The 13,327-nt window shown below is 49.8% G+C and overlaps 1 protein-coding gene across 1 annotated transcript in view; it reads left to right on the forward strand.

Moving 5' to 3' along the window:
- PRELID2 (PRELI domain containing 2) overlaps window positions 1-13,327 on the forward strand; it is a 243,520-nt gene that overhangs the window by 116,629 nt on the left and 113,564 nt on the right. Inside the window, exon 4 of the mRNA XM_078653051.1 lies at window positions 12,796-12,956. Within this exon, the coding sequence (XP_078509177.1) occupies window positions 12,796-12,956 (161 nt within the window). The remainder of the gene's footprint in view (window positions 1-12,795; window positions 12,957-13,327) is intronic.

Raw genomic sequence — 13,327 nt, forward strand, 5'->3', positions numbered from 1 at the left:
ACTTTAGTAAATCAGATTATAGCAGTGCATTCAGAAGCATTTTTTTTAAAGTGACAGTTTTCAAACATGAATTTAGAAACGTCCATATCCCCACCACCCTCCCCCCACCCTGACTGACAACAATGCCATTACTGATTAAATCAAAACACAGGAGAAGGCTTTTGTACAGTGCGCAACCTGAAGACCTGTATTTCTAGGTCCTCTTATATGTTAAAATGAAGACAAAAGAGGGAAATTGTAATAAAATATTTGCCCAGGATCACTCAATTAGGTCAAGTGGGGAAGCCGGGATCCATCCCAGGTTTTCTGGTTCTACATTGTGTATTTCAGTTCAGCCAGTAGATAAGAGTCCAAGCGGCTGGCTTTCCTACCTCCCTTTTCTCTTAAAGACAAATTCACAGTTTTAACACTCACATCGCTGATTTCACATATATGATTAGATGCCTTGTAGCAGCTGAACAATACATCAAGACCTCTGATACTGGGATTGGTGTGGGCAGGAGAAAAGTAGGTTTGAATCCTCAGTGGTTCATGTGTGCCTTCGGTTGCTTACACCTTTACCAAGTCCACACAGATCTTTTTACGTGAATTATGGTACACGGCTACAAAATTAGGCAATACTTTATATGTGTATGCTAGCCTAAATACAAAATGATAAGCTCCCTTAAAATTCCCAAAACATCCGCCAGAAATAGTTGAATAGCTCTTCTTGATTAAGTGTGCTGCATGTTCAAAAAACACACCATGGCGGTAGAGCTTTCAGTTTCCAGGAGCACACCACCTGAACATCCATTCCTTTGTACATACACAACTAAGCTAATTTGACCTTATTTAGAAAGTTGTTTAAAACATATTTCTTAAGGTCTGTAGAGTTAGATGTTGTTAATGAAAGCAGGCAATTCTCCATTTTCTACCATAATTATAACATAACCCAAGTTAACAATACTTTCGTGGGTAATACTTTCAGTTCCGGTTTCACAGGGAATGGACCATATTCCATAAAACAAAATCCCTCTAAAACATTTGGCTTCTTTTTGAATGTGTCTGGGAAGCAGTACACTTCTTCTAGGAATATAGGTCTGAGGTCAGAGGGCCAAATCTAACATTTCGGGACCCAAATAAAAAAAATTTAACATGGCATCGTTGGTTGTTACACAGGCAGTAATCATGCCGACAACCAGCAATCCACCAGGTTATAGATTACCAATTACTTCTTTATCAAACCCCACGTTTTTGTAGGCTCTCTTTAGTTCTTGATTGACAGCACAACTCTCCACATGACCTTTTATTTCCAGGTATTTAAAATATACATAGTCTGCTTTGGCTCCAACAAACTAGTATTTCTCTTTCTCTCACTTAATGCTATTTTTTGCATCATTCCGCCACTTATAGAGGGCTTGTATTGTTATAAATGAGGTACAGTTGTTACTGTATTATACATTACATTATCCCATAGCTAGATTATATACTGAAGGCAATCGTGTTCTGTTTTTTCACTGTATAAGGCGTCTTTAATGTGCAAGGCAGACTTGTTTGCCGTGCCAATGCTTGTTTGTGAGTCTGCAGCTGCTTCACCGCTAATTGGGTTGCTGAATGAGAATGGTTCATTATGTAGTTTGTTTTTACCTGGTTTAAAGCAGATTGTATTCAAGCCTCAGTGTCCATACTCCAGTTGCTAAACTTCATTAATGTGCTTTCCCGCTTCCACAGGCCTGAGATCTTTTACCGGATGGCTCAAAAGTGGAAAGGGAAATAGGCTGTTTACAGCTCAAAACTTTGCAAATTGACGTCTTTTTTTTCCTTTGCCAATTATCTTTCTGTTTGCATTTTCCATGCCTCATCTCAGCAGGAAAACATGACTTCGATGGTACATTGGGAGCCCGAAAGGAAATGAGCGCGTTGGCTGATTGTGTTTTGTGTGCAACAGTCTGCAAATGGAGCCTATTAAAATCCATCAATTTAAATAGTCCATAACCAGCTGGAAATAGCCAGAAATGAAACATGAAATAGCTAGATAATTTACTTAGCATTTAGAAGCAAAAGAAATCTGGCTGGGGACCAAAGAGTCTGCATAAATCTATGATCATTTGCTTGACCTCCCCAGCACTCATTAAGGTCACTCCTTGCATATGAATTACAAGGGCCAGCAGACGTGGATTTTCTGTGGTAATTACTTCACTATTAATACTCAAGACTAATTATGGTAAGCGGAGACCGGGGCTGGGGGAGGGGAGGATCAGCAGGACTCTGGGCGGGAAATACATCCTAATGCTGAAAAATCTGAGGCAGAGTCCTTGAGCCCATGGCACCATCACCCTTTACCCCATCAGTACTTGTCAGTACAGATCCACTACTAGACCACAGCGCACAGTATGGGGATGTTCAGCCATTCGCAAAGTAAAAAAAACGTAAAGTAGAGTTTCACGAAAAATACTCTTAATCCTAACTCTCGAATGATTTGATATACTTTCGAAATAAGCAGCTTTGCGACTGCCATATTCATGGCTGAAGTCTGCAAGCTCCATTTTGTCTCTAAGCTCTGTTTAAGTAGTTCTACATTAAGCAACCATAACCCTGTCGTAGTTGGTGTTCATTTTGAAGTAGTGATGCACATAGATGTCAACAGACTGCAAACTCCATCATGCCTCACTCAAGTAGAAATGAAAGGAGTCCATTGATGGATGTTTATTGCCTGCGGTCCTCTCTAAAGTCACTCCATTACTAGTAAACCCCGTCCCAAGTTCTTCAGTTGCTTTCTTTGGAAAGCTGAAGGAAGAGAGTTGTTGGGTTTCCCAAGTACTGAACTCGTGAGCGAAGATCAAAGAATCTGTTCCTTCTCCTCTGTAGAGATTGCACCCTGGGCAACCTGATATTCCTGAAGGAGTGTGTGCATTGACTTATTTCAAAAGCATTGGTCCTGAAAGATAATCCATAGGATTGCCTTTCTTTGTTATGCTATTTTGCACAGTCTGTATGGATTTGTGTAGTGCAATCTGTAATTCAGATTTTAGTACAATCTGAAGATAGAATGGTCTGAACTAATAGTGATTTTATTTGGTGTAGGTGAACGGAGATCAGGAGTGCAACAATAAAAACTGTGTCATATGGACTCATACAATATATTCAGGGTGGTTCCCAACTGCAGTGCTGCAGAGAAGGTATCGTGGATATTACTGGTAAAGCAGGAAATGCGGACGAACAACAGCCACCCAGAGCATTTACGTTTGAGTTCTGTGTCAAAAGTGAGACCGTCTCTCATCAGTACAATGATTAGAAACAATGAAATGACTTCAGGGCTAAATATAGTCATCTTTTCTAGGGAATACACAATCCACAGATGACCTGCAACATTGTGGACGAAGCAAAACGTTCATCTCTGAACAGCAATCCCTATTGGGCCCATAATGGGGTGGGGAGGGGCAGCACATACCACAGACCAGCTTGTTGGTGTGTAAAAGGCCGCTTTATTGGAAACAGGTGCACCTTACAAATACATACCGTTGGCCTGTGCCGAACAAAACTAAGCCTCACTAAATATATACTTCCTAACATACCGCGCTCCCCCCACCCCTAAAATTGGATCCCCCCTGCAAAAATTATAAACACCAACTTGCAATTTCCAACTTTCCTACCTACCTAACTATATAACTTCTTATATCTACCCAACTGTAAACCCATACCTCATAAATCCCTCCTGCACTTTTAGGAAAAAACGCCACTCGAAAGTTGCCCTAACGGCTTTCGCCCCCCCTCCTTTAGGCATCCTGTCTCCTAGGGTATCGGCATACTCCTATTGCCTTATCTAGCTCCTTCTTCAATTGCACAATGTACAACTCCATCCCATACCTTGATAGGTGTACTCCGTCCTCCCAAAAAAAGTACAGTGTCCCGTAGCGTAGTTCCTGATGTTCCATCCTACTCAGACCTTCCTTCTCACAAAAACACCTCATCTCCCTGGTAATCTTCTTGCGCGTCCTATCTATAGTACCAATTCTGACCATATCACATGGCAGCCTGCCCACTGGCGCCGCACTTCCAACAAATCCCTCTTCATCTGCTTGAGTAAAGCCAGACCCTTGCACTGCACTAAATCATTCTCCCCTAGGTGTATAATAAGCACATCCGGACACACTCCCCTCCTGACCACCTTACTCAATGCCGGCAACAGCTCATGCCACCGCATACCTCCTTTTCCTTGCCATTGACGAATAAATAACCCTGGATCCAATCCAAGATTCAAACTCCGGTCCTTTTCCCAATCTGCACGTTCTGCCCGTTTCACAAAGGAATGACAGACACACTGAGGACAGACAGGACAGCTTCCTCCGGCCCGCTACTACACCTGTAAAGACACATATGTGAGCCACAGGAACATACGCCATCAAGCACGGTACTCTAACCCCACTCCCTGCAGCCTGATATACGTCTTGTAGCAGTCCGACTTCCAACGCCCGAAGCGCATGAGGTCCTTCCGCCCCCAACCCTGTCGTGCTGCATCTGTCGGCGCCCCAATGCGGAACAAGTGTGTTCCAAAAACCTTTGAGTCCTCACCCATGGCGCTTAGGGTGTGCCTCAGGACCCCTAACAACGGAGCGACCGCCACCCTGCTGTGATCATCCCAACAGAACACTTCTCCCAACCCCCCTTGCCATGCACGTGCCAACAACCTACCCCAACCCGCCGGGCATACCGCACCGTACTCCACCGGACCCATCACGATCCACTTCCCCACACCCCTTTGGTCGGTCTTATTAGAACGTCGTAACCTCACCGCCACTTCTTGGGTCCTCAGTTCAACAAGATCCCAGACCCCCCCGGTCCCCACCAGTTCCGAGACTCAAATTGCCCCAAAATATATCCACGACATAAGCGTGGAAAAAAGCACGGTTTCCTCCAGATTGTGGCAAATTGACGGCAAAAGCTGAATCAAAGTGCCGAGCATACCCGCATACCGCATTGATGGGCCGGCGCCGACACACTCTGGAACCCTTCTCCCGTGCCCAGCCTTCCAACAAACGCGCCCCCAGCTCCGAGGACGGTGCATATCCCCACCACAACTTCCCCATGAAGGCGACAGCTGCCAATTTGCCGGAAATCGTCACCTTCGACATCTCTCTGTCCATCATTCGCAGCATAAACTGCACCACCTGCTCGCACCGCAGCCAGCGATCGTCCTGCCGCATCGCCCCACCTGCCCAAAATTCCCGCCATGCCTGTTCGTACGCTCTCCATGTGGACACTGCCACCGACGCTCTTACCAGCTGTACGACCCGGTCTCTCCCACGGACCACAGCCCCAGCGGCACCGGCGTCTTATGTTCGTCTGCCTCCGTGGCTAGCCCATGGAACCTCCGCCACTGTGAACGAGACAAAGCATCCGCAATGTCATTGTCCACCCCGGAAACAAGCCGAGCTTGAAACAACACATCATGCTCCAACCACCTCATAATAAAGACCCTCATCAACTTGAGCACCTGCGGGTCTCTGGCGGACTGTCTGTTTACGACCTGTACTACCGCCATGTTGTCTACTTGAAAAATCACTCGCTTGTGTGCCAACTCTTGTGCCCACACCGTCACTGCCACCACGAGCGGGAAGAGCTCCAAGAAGGCAATACTCCGTCCCCCGCCTTGCCAATGTGGCGGCCATTCCTCCGCACACCACCGACCCTGCCAATACAATCCGAAACCGCTCACCCCTGCCGCATCCGACGAAATGGTTACATTCCATTCCCAGTCTTCCGGGGACGCCATGGGCACACCATTGAAGCGCTCCAGAAAAGCCCGCCACATGCGCAGGTCCTCTTTCATCCCTGCTGACAATCGGAGGTGATGATGCGGCAACGTGAGACCAGACGGCGCCAGCCCCAGTCGCCTGCAAAAAATTCAGCCCGCCCGAATTATGCGACCCGCAAAATTCAGATGCCCCAACAGAGCCTGGACCTCCTGGACCGTCACCCTCTATTTCTTCAACATGCTATCCACCAATGCCGTCATATGCACCTTCTTGTCCTCTGGCAGGCATGCTTCCATGGCCACGGAGTCGAGCTCTATGCCTAGAAATGATAGCACTGTACTGGGACCCTGCGTCTTCTCTGGCGCCAGGAGCACACCCAGGTGTGCCAGGAAAATGCCACCTGCAAGAAGGTACTGAAGCGCTCAAACAATGCGCACGAGATCGAACACCCCATGGGCAATGCCTTTTCCACAAATATGTCCCCATCAAACTGGATCCCCAACAACTGGTGATCCTCTGGATGTACTGGCAGCAGCCGTAATGCCGACTTAATGTCGCATTTCGCCATGAGGGCTCCCCCCTCCCACGACGCCACCAACCACCGTGCCACCTCCACGGACGAGTACAACACCGAAGACAGCTCAGTTGAGATGTAATTGTTCAACGACGTCCCCTCCGGCCAGTACAAGTGTTGAATCAGGTGAAATTGCCCGGGCTCCTTCTTCGGCAACACGCCGATAGGAGAAATAATTAGATCCTGGATGGGCGCCTCCCAAAAGGGGCCTGCCATCCGCCTCTTCCGCACCTCCTTGAACAACTTGTCTCGCACCACTGCTTTGTGTGCGTCAACCGATTTCAAATTCTCCCCAAACGGAAACCCTCCCGAAACCCCCAGCGCAACACACTCAAGTCTTCGGTCTGTGGATAAGACGCAAGGAGGGACTCCAGCCCCTCCAGCCTAAAAGGCGTATGAGCCTTTACCCATTGTCCCTGACCCCCATTTTTCTCCCCTGCCACCCGGCTGTGCTCCTGCCGACGAGGGCTTCTGAGCCTGCGGACCGCCCCTCCACCCCCCCAACAGCGTACCACCCGGTGGCGCTTCCCGCACTTGGAGCATTCATGCCAAAATCGGCAATACTGTCTGCCACACGTGCCCTTGTTGTAAACCCTTTTTATAAACAGAACAGAGTGCACGTGCTGCTATCGTTTTTCTTTTGCCTGAATTCTTTTGGCTAAAACATCTGACTTGAAACCAATGTTTTATGTGCAAATAGTCACTTTTTATTTTAGTTTTCTTGAGTCAATTATTCAATTTTGACTTTTTTGGGAAAATTATTTAAACCAACGTTTCCATTTTACGACCTTATGTACAACACAAAAATATATTTACAACATTATGTGACGACTTTTCATCATTCAGACACCAAGCATACCTCTTCCATACAATGCACTATAAACAACACTTGTAAACCCAACATGCTCCGACGGCAGCGTTTGTGGCAGCCCCACCTTGTCCCACCCCTCCACGGGTGGGGCAATCCTGAAAGGGACGAGGCACCAGAGGCACCAGAGGCAAGCCGCTAGCCGTGTACATGGTTTTACCAAACTTCGCCCCCCCCATCATCTAGTGGTACAAGTCCGCGTCTATCTCCCCCCACTTCACGTCTGGGTCTCCCGCCAATCGCGCCGGAACTCCTTGTCATAGTGCGACCACGCGTAGCCCCCATACGTGACCTGCGCCCTTTGGATCACTTCCATATATTTGAAAAGTGCGACCGCCCACTCCGGGTACTTCTCACAGTACACACTGGCGAATATCAAAAATCCGGCTGACCAGTTCTCAATGGTCAGCGGCACCTTCGGCCGCTTCGCCAGTTCCTGCTCTTCTTCCTTCGACCCTTCCTTTGCCGTCAGCTCACGATGTAAGAGCTTCAAAATGTCCACAAAATCCCCCTTCCAAATCTTCTCCTTGGTAGCCAAGAACAAGTGCGCCCCCAGGGGCTTAGTGACTCCCATATATGGCAGCTTACGCACCGGCACGTCATGGCTCTCCTTCCCACCGTCATCCTTTTTTCCACCCTGCCCGTCTTCTCGTCCCTGCCCCCCCAACGCTCGTCGTGTCGGGGCCCACCCCGTGTCCTTCACGTATGTCCCTTTACGAAGCCGCACGCCTTCTTCCTCTCCCCTTGTATCAGTACCCACGGACACCATACCCCAGTGGTCCCCACCCCACCCGACCCGTTCCCCGCTCCGCCACCAACCTTACCTGGCGTCAAGGTCGGCGTCCACACAGGATCCTACCGCCTAACCAGTGGATTAGGGGGGACCGCCACTCCTCGGGGCCTGCAAAGCACTAACAACAACATTACTAGGTTCCCCCCATCCCGCCGCGCCCCTGCCCGAGTCACTCCTTCTTCCGTGCTGTCCTCCTCATAATCCAACTGAGGCCCATCCAGGTCCACATCTTGCCACCTGCCGCCCTCCATGGGCTCCAGCCTACTAAGCCCCGCCTTCTCCCTGCAGTTGCGCAACAGTTCACCCAAATCAATACTCTCTCTCCTCCCCTCATCTATCTCCAGCTCGGGGTCCCGATCATTACTGACGGACCTCTGCTCCCGTCCCCCGGCGGCCGTTTCGACCCTTCGGGGTGGGGCTGGCGGGCACCTACCACCCCTCCTCCCGTAGGACTCTTGTGTCCGGTCCCTCGTGGGAGCACGACTGCCCGCATACAGCAGAGCCAGCCCAATCTCTCGGCGGGATGGAGCCGCATGCTGCTTCCCCGAGCCCCTCGCCATCCGTTCCTGTGGGAAGAAATAGGTGGAGTCCAGCATGCCGGGGTTAAAATGACCCCTCGACCCCCCCAGGCTCCCCCGTGTCCCCCCTCACCCCTCTCCCACATTCTGCCGATTGCCCCACCGATGCGCCGGGGTATCCCGCCACCTCCCCCGCTCCCCTCCAGCACCGTGCCAACCCCCCAACTGCCCCCTCTTCCTCCCCCTCACTCCACACCAACGATTCCATCTCCCGCCGCACCGGCCACCTGCCCCTCTGTTCTCCCCATGCCCCACCCCCTGCCCCATACACCCCACCTACAGCCCCCGTCTGCCTCAACCCCCTCCCCCGTGCGCCAAGCCCCCCCCTGTGTGCACTGGCCCGCTCTGCCCGCCCAGGCCTGCCCCGACCCCCCCCGCTAGTTCCTCACCCCCACACCCCCCAAGCCCGGAACCGCACTCGCTGTCATCCGTCTCCCCCCCCCCCCCCCAGGGGACAGCGGCCTGGGCCCCACCTCCGAACTCCCAACCCCTCCATGAGCACGCCTACCCCCCCTCCCCACCATGTCTGAGCTATCAATCAAAAGCGGGGACACCTCCCCCCCACACCCTCGTGCCCGAGGGCCTCCTCCCCCACCTGCTCTCTCCCCCACACCTGCTCACCTCCCTGTGGGTCCTGCCGCCGAGCGCCCCCCCCCCTCCCCCTCCGCGACAAAACTCCCACTGCCGCTTCCGTCCTGGGAGCCCCCCAGCCCCATCTTCTAACTGGATTTGGGTCCTTGGGGCCGTGCCCTGCCGCCCCTGCCTCCGCCCCAAGCTCGCCGCCTCTATGACAACGCGGCCGCGTCGCACACTCTCCACGTCCCCTCGGCCGCGCTTCCCTCCCGCCGCCCCCAACCTCCGCCGTACACGAGGCGGCTCCAATGCCAGGACTGCCGCGGCGGCGTCGCGCGCCGTGGCGGCCTCACCTTCACTCCGGGCCGCAGCAGATCGGTGCGTCCCGCTTCTTCTAGCAGGCGGAGGGCCTCAACCACCTTCGGGTCCTCCATAGCCGCCATCGCCAGAGTCACCGCAACCCCCCGGGAGGACCAGGCCTCCCGCTGGTCGGCCGCCCCTCCCAAAACCCTATTCTATGTCCATTTATCAACTTGTGAGGTTGGTATGATGGCTGCAGACTTTGGGTGCTTTTCCTCTTGGACAGCGCCTTGAAATGGATCTATACCGAGTTTGGAAAATCACATCGCTACAGCACATTTAAAGGTCGAAATAGAAGGGAAATACAAGACAGTTCCTGAATCAGCTTCCGTTATATCATTTTTAACCCTTTCAGTGAATGTTTGTGCCTGAATAAAACAAGTTATATAGAACAACTGGACTAGTCTGCAGGTACTCCATTATTACTAGAGAGTAAAGGTCAAATTATACGTTATTGCCATACAGAACCAAAGTAATTGTAAAAATCGCTGCTTACTGCTTCACAGATTCAAAGTTATATTCACCTTATTTACAAAAACTGGGCACTCCATCACAAGGGTTTATCACTGAGATTTCTTCTCACTGCACAGATGTATCGCCTGGTTTTCTGGCTCTGTTGTTTGGTTTAATGTCTTTATTTGCAACTTTTATGAAACGAATAGCACCGCATAAACCATATCTGCAGACCTACTATGAGTAATATGCCATTTATTAACTTTGTTGACAGTAGAAAGGAACATCATGACCCATTCATGCCTCGGCCTCTCATAAGTCAGGGTCCCTTGATACATGTAACAATATTACCAGCATGATATATGTCTATGTGTATATGTATTTATATATGTTTGTGTCTGTTCACCAGTGTGAGCCTCTGTTCAGGTATTTTGACTCATGCAGTTAAAATAAGTTGAGTCCGGTCACCTAGGGCAGAACCACAGACAGGAGTGACTTGCATGCACCACCCTCTGTCAGTGCAGACCTACATAGCTGTCTACATGGTTTCTCGTCTTTCTGCCATCAGGTTCCCAAAACCTGGTCATGTGAAGAAGGCTGAACACTTAAGTTACTACGGTAAGTAAGTACCTTTCTATTTTTTGGCTTGGGACACTGGAAACGGCACCTCTGTAAGATTCCTTTGTTTCTTTGGAAGGTGGAGCGAGCAGAGACATCTTAAGGCATGGGCAAAGTGGGCACTTGCCCAGGGCCCCACTTTCCATGGGCCCCCCTGGGAAAGTAAACATTCTCTTTAACTTGCTTACTTTTGTCTATTTCCATATCTCAGACTCTCTTCCCTCTACCTAATTCTACCTTTAACCGTCTCTCTCTTTTCCCAGTGGCATCTGAAGGTTTTTTGGGGGCCTTGAAAATACATATTTCAGGCCCTGTTCATGAATGTTTGTTTGGCATCATGCCCTGTTCTATTTGCAGAAAAATTATGAACAGGGGACCCCAAGGTATGTCTTGCCCAGGGCGCCAAAAAATCCTTAAGACAACACTGGAAGTGAGGTTCACTGTGCATTGTATTATATATTGGCATTAATATGTTATGTTATGTTATGTTATGTTATGTTATTTGTAGTTTGTATAGCGCAACGGTTACTCAAAAAGAGTGTCCCGGCGCTTTAGGTAAGGGGAAGTAATGTAGAATAACATAGCACAGATTAAAAGAAATGAACAGCACACAGACAATTAAAAAAGAACAACCTGGAAACCTACTGGGAAAACAGCCAGGTTTTAAGCCCTTTCCTAAACTCAAGAAGAGAAGTAGCCCCCCGAAGTGGGAGCAGCAACGAATTCCACATCTGTGGGGCCAATAAACTAAAAGAACGGCCACCCAGGCGGGCCCTCTTAACCCGAGGGACCATCGCCAAGAGTAGAGATTCAGACCTCAACGACCGCGCCGGATGGTAAAAGGCCAGTCTCTTTTGAAGATACTTCGCCCCCACCGCATGGAGCGCTTTATAGGCCAAGGTCATAGCCTTAAAGGCAATCCGCTTGCGGATGGGCAGCCAATGTAGCGCCAGCAATAGCCCAGAGACGCTACTACGTCTATTTAGACCAAAAATGGCCCTGGCCGCCGCATTCTGTGCCACTTGAAGCCGCTGTAGCAGGTACTCTGGCAGGCCCAGGTAAAGAATGTTGGCATAATCCAACCTGGAGCCTATCAGAGCCTGCACAGTCAGCCTCCTATGCTCCTCAGACAGAAGAGGCAAAAACCTCCGCAGCATTTTTAATAGGCCAAAGCAAGTGCCGGTCACCCCCAGGATCTGGGCCTTCATCGTCAACCCCACATCCATCTTAACCCCCAGGTTTTTAGCCATAGGGGAGGAGCCGGATGGTGGGAACATGTCGACGGGCCACCAGGTCTGCCAGCTGGGCTCTACATCGCACCCGAAGAAGAGTACCTCCGATTTATCGGAGTTGCACTTGAGGCTGTTCAGTTGGAACCATGCGAACACCGCCCCAAGGCAACTCCGGATACTCTCCCCGTCAAAGTCAGCCCCTCTCTCGCAAGAGAAGAGGAGCTGGGTGTCGTCGGCATACGACACGATCCGGGCGCCAAACGACTCCGCCACCGCCGCCAGTGGGGTCATAAAGATGTTAAAAAGGGTCGGGCTCAAAATAGAGCCCTGAGGGACCCCGACTCCCAATGGCGGCATAACGGCGGAGTCCGGTGGCGTCCAGACCGTCTGCCATCATATCCCCATTAGTGCCATGAACAGCCCTGTCCGTCCTTTTTGGATGCTTTGCTGAAAAGGGTGTTGGGTGTAGTCTGCCGTAGGTTTGAAAACTTGCTGTAAACCTTTTGTGCAGTGCCATTGCAGGAAATGCTGCTGTGAAGGTCACAATAAGCGCAGTTGCGCAAACGAGTAGTTACCATCTCGTATGCAAAAAGCATGCTAATGGAAACGCAATCCACAAAAGTAAAAAGTGTTCCTGACCATGAGTGAGGGCGACTGGGCCATGGTTTTATAGTAAATATAGTGGTCATAGCTGCAAAAGAAGAAAATAGATCAACTCTTATGTTGGCATCAGCAAGTCATTTATAATTATGAGAGCACTACTGAAACTGCTGTGTGTTTTCACTGACTGCCCAGTGTGTTTCAAGGGTTCGACTGTATTTTTCGGGCACATTGCTTTTTTTTGTGGTCTGTATTGAAATGTTTATGGCAAAGAAGTGGATAGGGGTTTGTACTTTGAATCCTGTATGTATTTTGTTATTGCAGTACCCTGCCGTGCAGCGTGGCCTTTCTTTAGTTTTTTTCCGCAAACTCGCTGCTTGGCTTCTGACTTCTAATGCTTATGTTTAACAGAGCAGCATGCTTAAGGTGCCGAATATCTACATGCAGGAGGAGTCCTGGCTGAACCTGCAGGCTAGGATAATGACCATCAAAAGCCACTGCCTGACCTGGACACAATACGCCTCTCTAAGTGAAGAGTCGGTCTTCAGGGAAAGCTCGGACAATCCAAATTGGTAAGGTTTGATTGTCATGGTGCAGGGGTTGCCTAATTGTCGGCTAAAGCACATGTGGAAGCTGTTGGGGGTGAGATGTGTCTTGGGTGAAATCTGAAGGCATTTCCTTTCCATGCTACCTAGAAACGATTAATCACTTAACATAGATTTTAAAGATAGCTCAGTGCTTGTACTTTCACTAATCATATGCCAGGAATTTTGCATATGTTGCCTGGATTAAATCCATCGAATTGATCAAACTGCTGAGATTTGCAACAAGAGAAAGTATCCGCTGTCATATGGGCTCAGCAAGACCTTTTGACCCATGAGTTTACTATCTAATCTAAGTTAGGCATGCTGCCACCTGGACATTTTCACGGAAGTTCCATATT

This window comes from Lissotriton helveticus, chromosome 7 (genome assembly GCF_964261635.1).
Source record: "Lissotriton helveticus chromosome 7, aLisHel1.1, whole genome shotgun sequence".
Classification (NCBI taxonomy): domain Eukaryota; kingdom Metazoa; phylum Chordata; class Amphibia; order Caudata; family Salamandridae; genus Lissotriton; species Lissotriton helveticus.